An 18718-nucleotide genomic window follows, 5' to 3' on the forward strand; every position below is an offset into this window, starting at 1 on the left:
AATGGTGATGTGGAGTAGTCTTGTGGGCTCACCACCTGCAAGACAAAAGGTGAGGGTCGGGTGCGATGCCAGTTTAGTGGCAGGCACAGGAAGAAGAGACCTACAGTATATTGATTAGACCCCTGGCAAATAAAACTGGTTTTGGGAACTTGGAATGTTACCTCTTTAGAGGGAAGGAGCCTGAGTTGGTGCGGGAGGTGAAAAAGTACTAGCTAAATGTAGTTGGTGTTAACCTCCACACATAGCATGGGTTCTATGAACAAACTTAGGGCTGGTCTCTGTCCTGTTCTGGAGTTCCCTTGTGTGAAAGACCTCAGATGGATATGGAGATACTCTCAAGTCCCTGGCTATGAAATTGGAGTTCTCTCCAGTGGACGAGAGAGTTGCCTCAATGTGGCTGCAAGTCACAAAGAAGAAAACTCTGACTGTTGTTGGAATGGTGTTTGTTTATGTGCACCCCAGAATTTTCAGCCTTCTTAGAAAAGGTAGGTGAGGTGCTTGAAAGGGTACTGCACAATGACACTGTAGTCTTACATGGGTTACTTCAATGCTTATTGCTGGGAATGACACAGATACCTGGAGGGTTATAATTAGGAGGAAGGCCCTGCCAAATCTGAACCAGAATGAAAAGTTTTTATTGGATTTCTGTGCTAGTCATGTACTAGGGGGCTTCGTCCCTTGCTCGCTTCGCTCGCCAACCCCTGTGTTTGGTTAATTGGATATACAATTTTACATTTTTTTTTTGGAATTGTTTCAATTTCATTATTTTCACTTTTACTTTAAAGCTTCATTAAAAACAATATTTTTTGGAGACACATTGTGACAACGCAACATATAACTGCCCGTGAGTGAATATTGTTTCTGTAATAAATAATCAGAGTTTTTCTGTTTGTCCCTGTGATTTATTGATTGTCATAGCAAAAGCTATTCTCATGGTAAACTGTAAACATTTTACTACGAATGGCATATCACGATCTCCTTTGGTGTGTAATGTTATTCGCGGAATATATACATCACCTTTCTCTTTGCCTGTTAAAATTTGCATCGTTTCTCCGAGATCATCAATATACACCCGACCGAATTGTGTACTCTTTGAAATTTAACTTGTCGTTCCTTTAACTGTTGTGGGACCACAGATTCTCATAGCATATGGTCCATTATTGTGTAAATCCACGTTTTGTCCATTGAATGATGCGAATGCGAAAAGACTTCGTTGTCTACTCTTTTTTCAGACCTCAATTTGTCCTGGTATTTTTTCAATTACACCTGGTTCTGATGATTAATCACCTTTTGTTTGCGGTAATGCAATCGTTTCTATCTTTTCTTTGATACTGTAGTGACTGACATGATAAAGTGTCACAAAAGTTTTACTTGAACAATCGCTGACTTCCTAACCCCAAACACAACTTTCTAGCACCCTCTCCAACGCCCCCCCTTACCGCATCAAACCAATACCCCACTATCAGTCCTCCGTACTGTACTCCGCCTTCCCTCAATCGGACCTAACAGTCACTTAAAACCAAAAAGCCCTCAACCTGGCTGGGTCGCTACAATGCTTTCGAATTTTACCGCTTTCATATTCTGTATCTTTGTCTGCATGTGTATCACGCCATCGTTTGTTTGTGCCTTTCGAATTCCACTGCTTTCATAATCTCTTATCTGCCTTTTTTTCTCTCCAATGCCTTTGGGTCTCTATTCTCCGTATTGTCCTTATACGCTTTATATGCGCTGAGAGCACATGATTTGTGTGTACTATGTGCTTTTACACGATTGATTTTTTTTTTGATGGGTGTGCTCTTACATATTCCGTACTATCTTTGTGGACCTTTGCGGACCCCGTAGTGTCTTACGTTTGACTCTGGGGTGCAGTGCAGAATCCTCTTTTCTGTGTGGCTGTGTCGTTAGTCCTCAGCTATGGGCGCGTTGTTTATCCAGGCGGGCTCGTGTTTGTATATCCGTCAGTCGAGCTTGTTCGTTTTGAACCTGTGCCTGCTTTGCTTCTGCAGTTTCAGACGCGCGTTGTAGGCGCCTGCGTTCATTGATCTTATCCAGGTGGGCTCATGTGTGTATCGTTGAGCTGTATTGTGTTTGAATTTGGTGTAAAGCGTTCAGCGGTTTGTACAATCCCAAGCAGCACATTATTCCTAACTTGACTCCGCAGTAGTGCCACTCACAATATGGCGGTGACGCCTGCGCCTTCCGTATTATCTCGGGTTTCACTATGCTGTGTAGTGTGGACGTTTGCGGCATCCGTACTCTCTCCGGTTTGACTTTGGACGGGGCGCCGAATCCTGTTGTGTTTGTTTGTTCTGTGGCCGTTCTCTGGGGCCGTGTGTTAGTTGAGCTGTATTGTGTTTGAATTTGGTGTAAAGCGTTCAGCGGTTTGTACAATCCCAAGCAGCACATTTGTTTTATTTGCTATTTCCGTTAGTTGAGCTGTACGTGCCTGCGCAGTACGTCTCATGGTCCCATCACCATGTACCTGCGTCCATGCCATCCGGTTACCTGCGTCCATGCCATCCAGTTTACCATTCTCGGTTAGTAATATGGATTGTCTATAATGAACATCATGTTGAAACACGAGGGCTCATAAGTGTACCTGGTACCAGAGCGTGCACTTTAGGCCAAAGATTGATGAATAGACTTTGTAATTGTATCATCTGACGTGAGAACAGCATGTTTTGGACTCTTGGATAAAGACAGGGACAGAACTGTCGGTTAATCACCACTTTGTAGATAACCTTTCATGCTTTTGAATTTTTATGTATGATTATGATGGTTGGATTACCTTTGACACTGAAAATAAGGAATAGGAATGATAGTAACCTTTTAAAGCATTACAACCATAATTCCTAGGTTATTTCTTGGACTAGCAGGTGAATCTAATTTTATTGCAATGAGAATCTTTTCCTTCCAATCATGGCAACTAAAAAAAGAACAGAGGAGATGCCTGAGCAAATGCCACTGAATGCTGAAAGGCTACAACTATTTCAGCATCACACCCACTAACTGCTCATGGGAAAATAACCAGAACACATGGAAAAGCAGACTGAAAACCATGATGATGGTGAAAATCTTAAAAGCTAAGTTAAAAAAAAAGCACAGTATATTGTTCCCATGTAACATACATAAACACTTGATAAATTCTAATAAAAAGTTATAATAAAAACATAAGGTAGTTTTGTAGTTTCAACATCGATCCCCAAAACAGAGAAACTATGAAATAACAGTTTACTTTATTAGACTTAGGAGCCCAAGTGAAAACAGAAACCAAGGACTGAGTTTGAGAAACACTGTCCTGAGGGAAAGGTTCCATTGTTTTTGGTATTCAGCATTTCTTTTTTTTCTTACACATTTATATGAAAATAAAACCATAAACTGTATGGCTCCTTACAACCTTTGTATATACACTTTTCTCTTTTAAAGGTATGCAAGCAGATTTGGCTAGGATTGTATGATGATAGATCTTCTGCAATTCCAGACTTTAGGGAACCCCAAAAAGTTAAAGAATTTCTTCAAGAAAAATATGAAAAGAAAAGATGGTAAGATGAAAGGAGCTTTGTTTAAAAATCTTGTCTTCATGACAGTATACTTTGCTTCTGTGGTGTTTGATTCATTCTTTGTCTATTCATCAGATATTTTTAAACCATGAAATCATGAATATAAAATTTACAGAAAAATATTGCATGCTCTAAGATTTATAATGACATTTTTTTCGTATTTTGTAGTCTTCACCAAATATTGCTTATTAGAGGATCCAAGTTAATTTCAAAAGAAGCTGATGTATTATTTTTAAACATATTCTCAGGCAAACAATGTGGGATGTCTTTCTTTGTTGTCATATTGTCTTTACAAAATAAGTTAATGTAGATGAAATAACATCCTTGGGATTAATAAAGTATATCCATCCATCCATCCATCCATTTATCCCCAGAGTAAAAAAGGTGATGAATGGTCTTATGAAAAAAGAGAGATTTCTTTATAATGCATACTTGTACTCTGTTAGTGTTCAAATCTGCACTGAGCAATGTGGGTTCATAAAATTGATACCTGGATTCAGTTAAACTTCCATTATAGCTTCTCAAAATAGATATCCAGGAAAATAAACTTGCAATGTTTACTATGCACAATAATTAATATTTCCTCCTCACATTTAGGCTGTTGAGTACCTTTATATGTAGTCAGAATCTGAATACACTACAGTAGGGTAACTCACCTTTTAAGCTTTCAGGAAACCTGAAGCCCAATTCCCAGAGATTTCATTGTAGCCAAGGCTACAATACAATACTTTGGGAGGAAGCATGAAGTATGGACTAGATAGGGACATTAATTTTTTAAAGTACCATTTAATAATGAATGGGAAACCTATCGGCTTGTACTACATACTAGAGTATACTTTTTTGCCTCAGTCCTCTTTTAGCTTTTTGCAGGTATCAGTACACTATTGGCTTCCACATGCAAGACCTTCAGTCCACATGCAAGAGACTAATAATTTTAATGTATGTACCTGTTAAAATGTTCTCTATTTGTGTTGATGGGGAATATGCTTGATCAAAATGATATGGTCCCTAAAATAGCTTAGAACTTTGAAGAAGATTGTCTTGGGAGACATCTGCTAAATTGAATTTAATAATGTTTTTGTATATTTTAAGAAGGTGGAATATGTTACCATAAAGATGTTTTTAGCTCTGAAGAAACGGAGTTAATGTAGTTAATATTTTGTTTATTCTAATAAGGCATCTCCTCATTTTTGGTTGAAGTTTTAAAATTTTATTGTATCTGCAGACTTTGATCATAATATTCATTGGTACATATTCTGTGTTTTTACTGTACAATCTAACATTGTATTACACAACATTTATTTCCTTCTGCTTGCTCACAAATGGATGAAAATACTGTGTCAGCAAAATCAGATAAATTCTTATTTGATTTTACCACTTATTGAAATTCTGAATGTGTTTAACTCTAACTAATATGTTGCTAAACAGAAGCCTGCATTATCATCATATTTTTAGGCATACGTAATGCTGTTTAAAGCTATAGTTATATTTGTCTGACTACATGTATTATTTTAGGTATGTTCCCCCAGAGCAAGCTAAGGTTGTAGCCTCTGTTCATGCTTCAATTTCGGGATCTTCTGCTAGTAGTACAAGTAGTACACCTGAAGTACGGCCACTGAAATCTCTTCTTGGTGATTCTGCACCTGCACTGCATTTAAATAAGAGCACACCAAGTCAGGTAAGGAGATATCAATATTGTGCTACCACTGCATATCTTAGTGTTTCCTCTCTAGTTTTTGTTCAGATAAACAAGATTCCAAAAGTAATACTAATTATGATTATTCCACAGTCTCCTGTAGTTAGCCGGGTCCAAGTACAACATCAGCAACAGATGACTCAACAATTTCAGCAGGAGAAAAAACAGTTTGACCTCCTCAGTGATTTAGGAGGTGATATCTTTGCAGCTCCAGCACCTCAGCCTGCCACCTCTGCAAACTTTGCAAACTTTGCACATTTTAACAGTCACACAGGTATGTTTATTTAAATATGCAGCAAATAACAAAATAGAATCATTCAATTTAGTAAAACTGGAAAATGTTGAGATACTTAATAACAGGAATGACAACTTAATTTAATAGGAATTTGGAATGTGTATTACTGAAAGTATGGCACATAAATTTGGGTTAAGTAATCTAGTTGACTCTTTTCATAATAGATAAAAAAAGAGCAATATTTTATTTGTATTTTGTATCCAGCACAAATAATATAAATAACCTTTTTTCCTTGTTTTTATAATGTTTTACGTTTTTAAAGCCAAATTTGTCTCTCTGTCTTCTTATCATCTAGGGTATGGAGGAATATTTTGGATATATTTAATTTATATATTTAATATATTTGCTTATTTCTTTGTTTTTCATTAAATAATTCTTCATTTATTTTCACACGCATACAACATGAAATAAATGAAAACTATCACTCAGAGTTTAGATGATGGGCTGTAGCAAGTACTGTTTTTTAATTGGTTAATTGTAGAATAGATATAAACCTTTGGCCATCAAGTGTCACATTTACAGCAAACACTTTGGATACAAAATCCTAACAACAGTTTTTTTTAAATTAAAGTAGCTGGTACACACAGTAATTCTAGACAACTTTTTCTTGCCCTCATAACTGACACACGTACTCACAACTTTGAGAATTGAGAAAAGCGCATTCCTCCACTCTGCAGACGATTTGCCAATCAAAAACATTACCCAGTTTAGCCCACCTTCTCAATTATGAGTGAAAGTGACAATTTTCATTTCAGGGCTTATTTCATGTTGTTTGCTTTGTCAGTGAAAAAAATTGAAAGAAAGAAAAAACGAAGTAATTAGATAAATACATAAAGTAATAAGCACACAAATATATTTTGTGACACATTTAATTATTTATATTCATATTTCATGTTGTTGTTATTTATTTATTGACACATTTCATAGTACTTTTATTTGATGATTCATTTAATTTTATCCAAAATAATCCTTCATTTCGGGGAACTTTTTGGTGTATTAAAATGTATTTCTGCAATCAGATTTTAAACCTGAATTTTAGGTATTTCTGTCTGCACAGCAAAATATTTTTTAACTTTTTTAAAGCCACAGCTGTCTTAATTTTCTAAATGCAAGGCAGTAATGAAATGATAAATTCAAATACCTGGATGTAAGGATGTCAGGAGACTGTGTTTGAATCACTACACAGTCGTTTGCCTGTCTGGAATCCCACCCCCGTCTCTGTCTCTTTTTTCTTGGTACTGTGGTTGTCCAGGCCATATCCAAAGACTAGTATCTTAGCATTATTGACAATTTTAAATTGGCCTGGTGTAAGCGTGTGTGTGTGATTCGCCTATAGATGGTGCCCTGTACTGATTATGTTCTTCCTTGTATCTAATGCTTCTGGGGAAAATATGTAGCAATTTTGGTAATGGTTGTTCAATACAAGAATTAACTTTTTTTTTTATATCAAATGCTACTCATGCACATACCTATGCCCACACTCATATAGTGGCCAATTTAGAATTACCAATCAGCATAACCTACACATCTTTGGGAGTGCAGGAGGAAAACTAGACTACTCAGAGGAAAAAAAAAAACTTGTAAAGATGGGAATAAAGTGGAAACTTCACTCACATAATGTTTTGTTGTGGAACTTGAACCCAGGATGCTGAATTCCTTACGTAGTATCATTGCCCACCACACTACCATGCTGTCTATGATCAAAAATTTTACAATTCAGAATAATATAAAAGCAGATAAAGGACATCAGATATTGCCCAGCCTGTAACATAACATATCTTGAATATGACATTTATTTCATATTTCTCATTTTTAGGTTATTCGTAATATTTTTTTTTAGTTTTATGGAATGAAAATCTTACATATAATTGGTTTACTATGAATAATTATTAACACATTTTTAGATAGATGAGTGTAGTTTTTTTTTTGTTTTTTACAAACTGCTTGATGATCTTCCTAGCTAATTTGTCATTGCCTGCATTTGTGTATTTTAATATAATATGTGTGTTTTTGTAGGTATGAGTGTGTGTCCATCTCAGAAGGGTTTTTACTTTAAGTTGTTAAGAGTTCAGATTTTTGATTTCTCATTGCGTGTATGTGTAACTATTTTTTGTGTTTTGTTCCCTTGTAATTTTGCAGCTCAGAGTAATGCAAATGCAGACTTTGCAAATTTTGATGCATTTGGAAATTCTAGTGCATCGAGTAGTTTTGGAGGTTTCCCCACAGCGAGTCAGCCTTCTTTCCAGCCCCCGATTACAGGTAGATCACAATAGACATACTAGGTCTCTCTCTTTCTTTGTATCTGTGTGTGTGTGTGTGTGTGTGTGTGTGTGTGTGCGTGCGCGTGTGCGCGCGTGTGTATGTGTGTTTTAGTTTGTCTGCTTGCTTATATTAAGGCTTGACTTAATTCTATATAATTGGTTAAACAAACCTTTCTGATGGCTCTGGGGAAACCTTAAGCTCTATGTTTTGTATGTCATTTTGTGTGTCTGTTCCATATTCACAGAAACCCATTTTTCATGTGAGCTGCAGTTTTTTGTCTGACCTAATTAAAACACAGAGTAAAGAACTGAGTGATGTTATGAAAACAAATTAATTTTGATTAGTGACTGAATACAAAATGTTGAATATAAAGTGTTGACCAGAAAATGCAGCAAATCAGTTATTTTTTTTCCTCTGCCTTAATTTTTTTTTTTTTTTTTTTAAACCTCTGGTGTGTTGTTTACACATACTGATTAACATTTCATATTTAAATACAGCTTGGCCTAACTTTTCCTTTAGGTCTTTGTTTGCCTTTGATTTCTTTACATTTCTTGGTTTTGTTTTATTTTATTTATCTTTTTACCCCCTCCTGACACTTTCTGGCTGTCCAGCGTTCAGAACGCTTTCATCAAGCTGCAGCTTTGGTGAATTTACTTCAGCTTTCCCTCTTCAAGCTGTACACAGTAAGTTCCACCTCAGAGTGGTAACTCCACTTCTGTGTATCATACTGTTATTCTGATGTCTTAGCTTTCATTGTGTTTAATGTTCTGCCACTATCATCTTTGACATTTTTGTCAAGTACAGTACTAACTTCAAATAACTAAAGGGAATCTTTTGAAAATATTATTTTTTAGTTTGTTTAAATGGGGACACATTACTTCACATTTATCAAAAAATATCCAAAGCTACTTAAAAATATTACAATGTATGTTATGACTTTTTTCATACTGTGTGTGTGTGTGTGTGTGTGTGTGTATATATATATATATATATATATATATATATATATATATATATATATAGATATATCCCCCCAAAATTTGCAGGGGTTATGTTCCTAGAGCATCCGCAAATTGTGAAAAACCCTGACTTTTGGATGTGGTTAAAAAATGCCTTTTAAATGCCTATTTTTATAGTTTAAACCCTAAATACAGTATGCCCCCAAAGCACTTTAATCTCGTTGCAAACTCAGCTTAATGCATTACCAAGAAACAAAATGGAAAGGTAAACCCACATACTGTACAGTACAGTAATCCCTCCTCCATCGCGGGGGTTGCGTTCCAGACCCCCCCGTGAAAGGTGAAAATCCGCGAAGTAGAAACCATATGTTTATATGGTTATTTTTATATTGTCATGCTTGGGTCACAGATTTGCGCAGAAACACAGGAGGATGTAGAGAGACAGGAACGTTATTCAAACACTGCAAACAAACATTTGTCTCTTTTTCAAAAGTTTAAACTGTGCTCCATGACAAGACAGAGATGACAGTTCTGTCTCACAATTAAAAGAATGCAAACATATCTTCCTCTTCAAAGGAGTGCGCGTCAGGAGCAGAGACTGTCATAAAGACAGAGGAAAGCAAACAAATCAATAGGGCTGTTTGGCTTTTAAGTATGCGAAGCACAGCAGCACAAAGCAGTTACAATGAAGGCAGCAGCTCACACCCCCTCCGTCAGGAGCAGAGAGAGAGACAGAGAAAAACAAACAATTAAAAATCAATACGTGCCCTTCGAGCTTTTAAGAGAGCGAAGCACCGTGCAGCATGTCGCTTCACGAAGCAGCTGCACAGAAGGTAGTGAAGATAATCTTTCAGTATTTTTAGACGAGTGTCCGTATGGTCTAGGTGTGCGAACAGCCCCCCTGCTCAATCCCCCTACGTCAGGATCAGAGAAAGTCAGCGCAAGAGTGAGAGAAAAGTAAGTTGGGTAGCTTCTCAGCCATCTGCCAATAGCGTCCCTTGTATTAAATCAACTGGGCAAACCAACTGAGGAAGCATGTACCAGAAATTAAAAGACCCATTGTCCGCAGAAATCCGCGAACCAGCAAAAAATCCGCGATGTATATTTAAATATGCTTACATATAAAATCCGCGATAGAGTGAAGCCGCGAAAGGCGAAGCGCGATATAGCGAGGGATTACTGTACTGTACTGCTATATCTCCCGCGGTGCTAGAATGTAAAATACCGATATTACCGCTATACGTACTGTAATTCATACAAGTGCGTTTTGTTTGGTATGCACTGTTGTTTTCTTTGTTATAAGTAGAGTAAATACATAATAATTTCATTTAATTAAAATACAGTAAAATTTATGGGTACTTACCAATGATGAATTATATTGATGATGATGAAGTAGCTGTGCAGTACGATGCAGAGGATTTAAAAATCCTCAGTTGGCGTCTGTTCTTCAGGCGCTTCAGGAGGAGTCGTATCTTTGGACGGGTCTTCTTCTGCTGGGGTTTCGTGCTGGCCTTTCTTTATTGGTTTCAGGAACATTGTGATGGGAAGTAGAGAACAGCTGGTACAATTTCCGTGCTTTCTCACGGATGATGTTACCGTCCAAGGGGATGTTCTTCTTCCTGCAGTCGGTGATCCACAATGCCAAGGCAGATTCCATCCTGACGATATTTTTATTCCTTATGGTCGTTACCTTTTTGGCACTATCACAGAAACTTAAAAGATACGGTACTCCAGATCGATGCTTCGTTTTTCTTTATGTAGCGTGCGATGCTTTCATTACTGTAATGCCATAGTGGTGCGCTACTGCAGCATAACCTTTTAGTTCCCGGAGCAAATCCAGTAGTTCAACCTTCTCCTGGAGTGTTTTAAACTTCTTCTGGCGCTTAGGCTAAGTGCCAGAAGCCTTAGAAGGTGCAGGGCATTTCGGCGACATCTTGTGCATTTAAGAATAACAAAATGAATACAATAACAAAAATGGAAAACACGAGGACACTCCGCTGGAGACGCGTCACAGGGTAGCAGTCAATCAGCAGCAAGGAGAAATGAATAACACTCTTGGATTGGCTACTTTCACCATCCCAAACTGCGTTTCCCTCAGCGGTTGCTTTTTGTTCTCTCTAAAGCACAGTATTGCCACGAAAAAAGCCATAAAAAATTGCGGAGGATATTTGCGCTTTCCACTAACAATTAATAGTTAGGTTCTAAGGAAAAATCCGCGAATGACTGAGTCACAGCTTAGCTGAGTGTACAGCTTGTATAACAATGTAAATTTGCTGTCCCCTCAAAATAACTCAACACACAACCATTAATGTCTAAACCGCTGGCAGCAAAAGTGAGTACACCCCTAAGCATATATATAATATAAACTTGCATGTGCATAATTTAACTCAGGTCAGGAATAATGTTGTACTGTATATGCTGTAAGTGTATGGAGAGTAATAATGCCATCACTATGTCAGTCGTATATTGTGAAATATTAAAAAAAAAACAACTCACAGTAATTTAAAAAAAAAAATACTTTTAGACATTTCCATTGTAGGTAGGAAAAGGTAAGGACATTTTTACTTTCAGTTGTTTAAAGAGGAACAGTCACATTTTTTCTTTTTAAATTGCAAAAAGTACACTTTCATTAGAAATCTTTTTAAAAAAAATTGCAGCATTAAATGAAGCATATTTTTCATATAAATCACCAGGAAAGAGCAGATCAGTGACATCTTTTATCTAATATTTAGCTGGGTGAATCCCAATAATTAACATAATGGTGCGGACTAAGCCTTGCATAGCCAGCCTACACCCAACTACCGCATGCATTCTAGGGTTTTTGAGTTCTTCTCCCAGTGCAATGCAAGATCAGTGATGTCATTGGACTGCTCTTTTCTGGCAGTTTATATACAAAGGCTGCATTGTTTTACATTATGATTTTATTAAAGCTCCTAAATGAAAAAGAACTTTTATTATTAAAAAATAGAAAATTGTGACTGTTCCCCTATAAATTACAAAAGATCACAGTGGAGTAAGTGTAATACAAATGGTTAGGCAGGCCTTTTATTTATTTATTTTTATGTGCATTAAAGATTACAATACCCACTGATAATAAGACTTTACAATTTTACTTCTGTGTTTGCATGTGCAGTAGGTTGAAGCAGTCTGGAAATGTCATAACAATTTTTAGCTTTAACTAACAAGTTTTACATTTCTAGATTTTTTTTTTTTGCATTTTTCTGTAATCTTGTACAGAAAAAGATTATGTATTCCAGGTGCCATATAAAGTTGTCTTTATAATAAAAATATTTTTATGTGTTGCAGCATATATAAAAGCCTACCACATGATTTGATTTATGTTTTAGTATGAGTAGATCCTTGCCATTCATAGACTTTTGTCTGTTTATTAATCAGATTATCCAAGATGAGTTGTTTCATTTTCAATTTCATTATGAGTTACACTAATTTTATGCTGGTTTGCTTGGATGATGTAAAAATGTACTTATTCTTTGTTACATTCTTTTTTCCAAGGCAAAGTTAATGCAAAGCATTTTATTCCACAAGAATTTAGTAAATTGGGATTTGGTAAGATCAGAAAACACTGATGTATGTCTTTAAGTAGTGTTTGAGCACCAGTAGACAGTGAACATTTAGGGTAGTCAGGGGAACACCGTTCCATTGTTTATCTCTTGTTCTGTACATTTTAAACAGACTTTTCTTCGTTTACAGCTAAATAGTGGTGGGTGTTGTATTTTTGAAGCAAGATAGACATTAGTATACTAATTTAACTACATAACATTAGGGCTGCACATGAATCCAAAATAGCAATATGGGTATCTGAATGCATACAACTGTGCCAAATATTTAATTATTTTCCACAAAGTGAGAGACAACTAGTGAACCTAGTACTTCTCCCAAATAAAGGATCAAATGAAAATTACAAGTTTTTCTTTTTTGATTTTGATATGCTTTATTAATCCACAAGGGAAAATTACCTTTCCTACTCGCAAGACATTTTGGGGTCAGAACGTAGGGTCAGCCATTGTTTTAAGTAGATTAAACCATTTAGACCAACAATGCTTGCCCATCTCTAAAATATCATCAAGTCGATTTTTGAAGTTACCTAAAGTTCTACTATTTACCACACTATCTGGTAATTTATTCAGTGTTGTCTATGGCAGTTTTTTGGGGAGGGGTTAGGGGAGGAGGTATGGGGAACCTTTATAGTTTTTGTGAAAATTTGCCCTTAAAGGGTTTTCAACTTTGTCCCTGTGTTCTTGTTGAAGTTGTATTTTAAGTAGCAACAGGGATCCACTGTACTAATTCCTTTCATAATTTTAAACACTTTGTTTGTGTGCTGCTTAATCTTTCCTTACTGAAACTGAAAAGGTTCATTCATCACAGATTTTTACCTTAAAGAAATACTCCCCCCCCCCCCCCCCCAAAAGATGTATTTTGTATATGTTACCCCATAGGGGTGACCAAGGAAAAAAATGAATTTTATGTTTTCATTGGTGAATAGAGAGAAAGTAGTTTATGATATAATAGAAAGCAATAATGACCAATGTTCTGCATACCAACAAATGATGTGAAATGTGCCCGTGGGAAAAAATCTGATGTTATTCTCATTGTGTAATCCACATGTCTGTTTTCCAGTTGTTATGCTAATAATGTGCACAATGCATATTTTTGGCTAAAGTATTGTTACAAAGTTATTTCCATAATTATCAGCAAGCATATAAACAGGAAACCAAAAGCCTAATGGGATTGAGTTTTTGAATTGAAGACGATGATTCTTGACCAGTGAATGAGGTGGAGGGATGGAATATTTTATTATTCTGTATAACTGATTCAAAGTTTAGCCTAAGATTGTATAAAATACAGCATCATTAATATTTGATGGAATAAATTATATCTGAATAGAGGAAAAAATGTATTTTACATCTGAATTAAAAAAGGCAGTTTGAAACTTGCAGTCAAATTTTAATAAGACCAAGCATTTTACGAAATCTATAGCTAGATAGCTTTTTCCCTGCAAAATATTTATTTTTTTCATGTATTGAACCACTAGTAAATAATGCAGAATTTTCCTTGAGTATTTTTTGTGTTTATTCCCCTCAAAATGTGCCTTCAAAGTTCCTCATTAACACAGTTTCAAAGTTGATGTGCCTTTATAATTAATGAGCTAAGAAGATCATTGTGGTCATCACAGGATTGTAGAGCATGTAAAGGATATCACTAACCACATTAACGGAGCAAAGCCTTACAAAAAAAAAAAATCAGTATGGAATGGTTTAAACAGCACTTCCATATAAATTCCGTTTTAGTTATGCAACAGGAGTCACTCAATGGAAGATTTTACAATATAATACAATCGATTGCACTGTACAATAATATACAATCAAGTATATTAACTTAAACATATTATGTACACAAATGTTGAGAAAAACCAACAAGAAATTGAATGAAGTAAACCACTTAAATAATACTTCACTTGAAAGTTATCTTTAAATGTAGGATTCTTCATGCACATAGACACAATGCCTAAATCATCTTTTCTCGGTGTATTAAACATCATGGAATCAAAATTGGAACTTAAATTGATAGCATTTTTGACCCCATCATTAATTTTCAATTTACATTGCTGATGTAAACTTTCAGACAATTCTTTCATCACCAAGAAACAGAGTTCTTCACATATATCCTATACAGTGTCTCATCCTTCTTGTCAATCTACCCCATTCATGTAGAATAAGCTGAGAAGTTCTGAAAGTGACATGACCTTATGTTATATTTATAGCCTGAGGTGTACAGAGTAAAGAGAAAAGGAGATGGGACTGTTCTTGTGGTGCTCCAGTATCACATCCATATCACAGCCTCGAAAATTGTGGTCTGCCCAACAGATAGTCCATTATCCATGACACCAGAGGCTCATCCACCTGCATATCTCTGACCTTTCCCCTTAACTGGGATGGGTGGATGGTTTTGAAAGCACTGAAATCAAACAAGATAATCCTCACAGTGCTACCTGCATTGTTCAGATGGGAATGAGCCCTGTGCAGCAGATTGATATCATCTTCCATGCAAATCTTTGTCCACTAGGCAAATCTAAATTAGGTCTAAATGGTATTTTATAAGAGGACTTGTATAGTCCAGGACCAGCCTCTGAAAAGTCTTTATGATGTACGATATATGGACTGCTTGTCTGTTGTCATTAGATGAAGAGGCATGTGTGCCTTCTTTGGCACTGGAGCAATACAGTGTGTTTTGCACAGCAGTGGCACTTTCTGTAGCCTTAGTGACAGATTTGAACAAGTAACTGAGGATACCAAAAAGTTGGTCTGCACAGGCCTTAAGAATTTGAGGAATGATACCATTCAGTCCCACAGCTTTTTCTGTGCAACTTCCTCAGTTGTCTCCTTACTTGGTCATCAGTTTTTGACAGACCATACTGATAGTAAGAGGTGGACTCATCACTATCAGCTATACCAGTTGGTGTTGGTTATTGTTGATTTAGTAGGAATGGTGTGGCAATTGGAAGAAATCAGCGGTGGAAGGAGGAAAAAATCTATTAAAAATGTACTTCAGTGTGTTTGGTTTAACCACATTCCCTACTAGCAACCAAGGCCTAGATTTAAAGATGTTAAAGATGTCTTTAACATTTGAATAAAGCAGGTCCAGCATGTTGTATCCTCAAGTGGAACATGACAAATACTGATTGAAGTTTGCCATTGTTCCTATCCAAAGTCACATGGTTAAAATCACAGTCATGCTTCAGAATGATTCATCATTGGGAGTGTTAGTAACAGAGTGATTAATTTATATTCATAAGTTCCTATTTGCAGTGGGAAGAATATAAACATTAATAAGGATAGTATAACTTATGGTTGACGAATTCAATGTGTGGATTACCATTTTATTTTTTATAATTTGCTTCCTTTTACATCATTACTCATTTGCATAGATTACTAGACCTCCGTCTGCTTGAATAAGATGAAATTTGCCTAGCTTTAAAATATTAAAATAGTGTCAGGTATGTCAGATTTCAGCCAGCTCACGATAATACACAAAATGAAATGTCACAGTACCTGTACACACCATGACCCACTATAAGAGCAGACACTTTGTCCATCCTATTTCAGAGTGATCGCACATTGCCTATTGCAGTGCCTGACATACCACTGAATCCTTTCTGTAATGGTTTTTTCTTACTCCAGCTCTTTGCCCACTCCATTTTCAGACAAAGTCCATCGTCAGTAGTGTGAAATGAAGCTACTTAGGAGCTCACAATTGCAGTGCTAGCAGCTGATTACAGGAATATTTAATAAACTCCACTTTGTTTTTCAGTGTCTCTTACATTTTCAGGTATTGCAGACATAAGGTAGCTTTCAGATCCTCTGTGCTCTCCCTGTGACTTCTTCCAAGTGTGCAACTTGTACATAAGGCAGTTGAGATGATTCGGCGCATGAGTTTGTGATAACAGCAGCAGATCATTGGTAAATTTTAAATCCATTTATACAGTATTTAGTGACTACTATCAGTGACAAGCCAGATCATGTCTAAAAGTAGTCATAACTAGTAATTAGTGAAATACTTCAAAAAATGCAAAGACAAAGAAAACAAAGGGCTTCTTCAAAAAGCTGCTGCCTGCACAGCATGTGTTTGCATGCATACAGAAAAGTATAGAGTAACAAACAACACTACATAAATCTAAACTGACTTGTCTTTTTCTTTTTCCTGTAAAGAGGGCAGAAACCTAACCTAAAAGAACTGAGATACAGTAGCACAACTATAAGCAGGTTTTCGTATCGTATTATTGATAACATTTGGGATGTTTCTTTGCTCATGGCTTGCTGGTATATTGGTTTGAGTTTCTGACTCTGAACCTCAGGAACCCTGGACTGGTCATTTTCTGTGTGTTCACATGAATTTCATGTGTTTGTCATTGGTTCCTTTTCAGTCAAAAGATTCTAACGCAAATTTTTTAGTGAGTCTATACAAGTAACTGTCAATGTATTAAGAAATATAGGTTTGTATTAGCTTAATTCAAGTAACTGTCAGTATATTCACCAGTTGTTCTGTGTCGGGTTCTATCTGCTTTGCGACTTGATAGGCTCCATCTTGGCTATGTCATAAATTGGAAGAATTGGTTTCAGAAAACTAATTGATATGTCCTAGATATTTCTTCATTTTCATCTCCTTTGTTTGCTTTCACTATTGGCTTTTTTGACCAGTCCTGGACAGCAATTTACAGAGATGATGCTATCAACAACAACAACATTTATTTATTTAGCATGTCTTCATACAAATTATGTAGCTCAAAGTGCTTTACAAAATGAAGAAAGAAAAAAGAAAATTAGGCAATACTAATTAACAAAGAATAAAGTAAGGTCAGATGGCCAGGGAGGACAGAAAAAACAAACAAAAAAAAAACTCCAGAGGGCTGGAGAAAAAAAAAACAATCTGCAGGGGTTCTGAGGCCATGAGACCACCCAGCCCCCACTAGGCATGTAGTTAGGCAATAGGCTATGATAAACATTTGTTTCGAGGAAGAACAAAAAAAGACTGCATGTTTACATTAATATTTTATCAGTTATGAAGCTAGTATTTGTCTCCTGCCTCCTACAAAATATTGTTAAACTTGTTGAAGATAATACAGCGAATTTTCATCTACTTAAGCAAAATTATATAGAGAGAGAATAGTGCCCCTGTCACTAACCTACCTGAAGCAGCTTTTCCGGGATGGGAACTCTGTGCATTAGGAATAACAAACAGTAATTTCATCTGCTGAGGTATATACAGGTGCTGGTCATAAAATTAGAATATCATGACAAAGTTGATTTATTTCAGTAATTCCATTCAAAAAGTGAAACTTATATATTAGATTCATTCATTACACACAGACTGATGTATTTCAAATGTTTATTTCTTTTAATGTTGATGATTATAACTGACAACTAATGAAAGTCCCAAATTCAGTATGTCGGAAAATTAGAATATCAATTAAGACCAATGCAAAAAAAGGATTTTAGAAATGTTGGCCAATTGAAAGGTATGAACATGAAAAGTATGAGCATGTACAGCACTCAATATTTAGTTGGGGCTCCTTTGGCCTGGATTACTGCAGCAATGCGGCGTGGCATGGAGTCGATCAGTCTGTGGCACTGCTCAGGTGTTATGAGAGCCCATGTTTCTCTGATAGTGGCCTTCAGCTCTTCTGAATTGTTGGGTCTGGCGTATTGCATCTTCCTCTTCACAATACCAATAGCAGGGAGATTTTCTATGGGGTTAAGGTCAGGCGAGTTTGCTGGCCAATCAAGAACACGGATACCTTGGTCCTTAAACCAGGTACTGGTAGCTTTGGCACTGTGTGCAGGTGCCAGGTCCTGTTGGAAAATGAAATCTGCATCTCCATAAAGTTCGTCAGCAGCAGGAAGCATGAAGTGCTCTAAAACGTCCTGGTAGACGGCTACGTTGACCTTGGACCTCAGAAAACACAATGGACCAACACCAGCAGATGACATGGCACCCCAAACCATCACTGACTGTAACTTTACACTGGACCTCACGCAACTTGGATTCTGTGCCTCTCCTCTCTTCCTCCAGACTCTGGGACCTTGAATTCCAAAGGAAATGCAAAATTTACTTTCATCAGAGAACATAACTTTGGACCACTCAGCAGCAGTCCAGTCCTTTTTGTCTTTAGCCCAGGCGAGACGCTTCTGACGCTGTCTCTTGTTCAAGAGTGGCTTGACACAAGGAATGAGACAGCTGAAACCCATGTCTTGCATACGTCTGTGCGTGGTGGTTCTTGAAGCACGGACTCCAGCTGCAGTCCACTCTTTGTGAATCTCCCCCAGATTTTTGAATGGGTTTTGTTTCACAATCCTCTCCAGGGTGCGGTTATCCCTATTGCTTGTACACTTTTTTCTACCACATCTTGTCCTTCCCTTCGCCTCTCTAT

The 18718-nt window shown here is 36.7% G+C and overlaps 1 protein-coding gene across 9 annotated transcripts in view; it reads left to right on the plus strand.

Moving 5' to 3' along the window:
* The window catches only part of agfg1a (ArfGAP with FG repeats 1a), a 153564-nt gene that overhangs the window by 103339 nt on the left and 31507 nt on the right, over positions 1 to 18718 (plus strand). For 6 of the 9 annotated variants that reach the window (XM_051923020.1, XM_051923026.1, XM_051923022.1 and 3 more), the window contains exons 3-7: positions 3427 to 3542; positions 5076 to 5238; positions 5350 to 5530; positions 7691 to 7810; positions 8425 to 8496. In XM_051923020.1, coding sequence (XP_051778980.1) covers positions 3427 to 3542; positions 5076 to 5238; positions 5350 to 5530; positions 7691 to 7810; positions 8425 to 8496 — 652 coding nt within the window. The remainder of the gene's footprint in view (positions 1 to 3426; positions 3543 to 5075; positions 5239 to 5349; positions 5531 to 7690; positions 7811 to 8424; positions 8497 to 18718) is intronic. The other 3 variants (XM_051923028.1, XM_051923024.1, XM_051923025.1) reach the window with 2 other exon arrangements.

This window comes from Erpetoichthys calabaricus, chromosome 2 (genome assembly GCF_900747795.2).
Source record: "Erpetoichthys calabaricus chromosome 2, fErpCal1.3, whole genome shotgun sequence".
Lineage (NCBI taxonomy): Eukaryota > Metazoa > Chordata > Cladistia > Polypteriformes > Polypteridae > Erpetoichthys > Erpetoichthys calabaricus.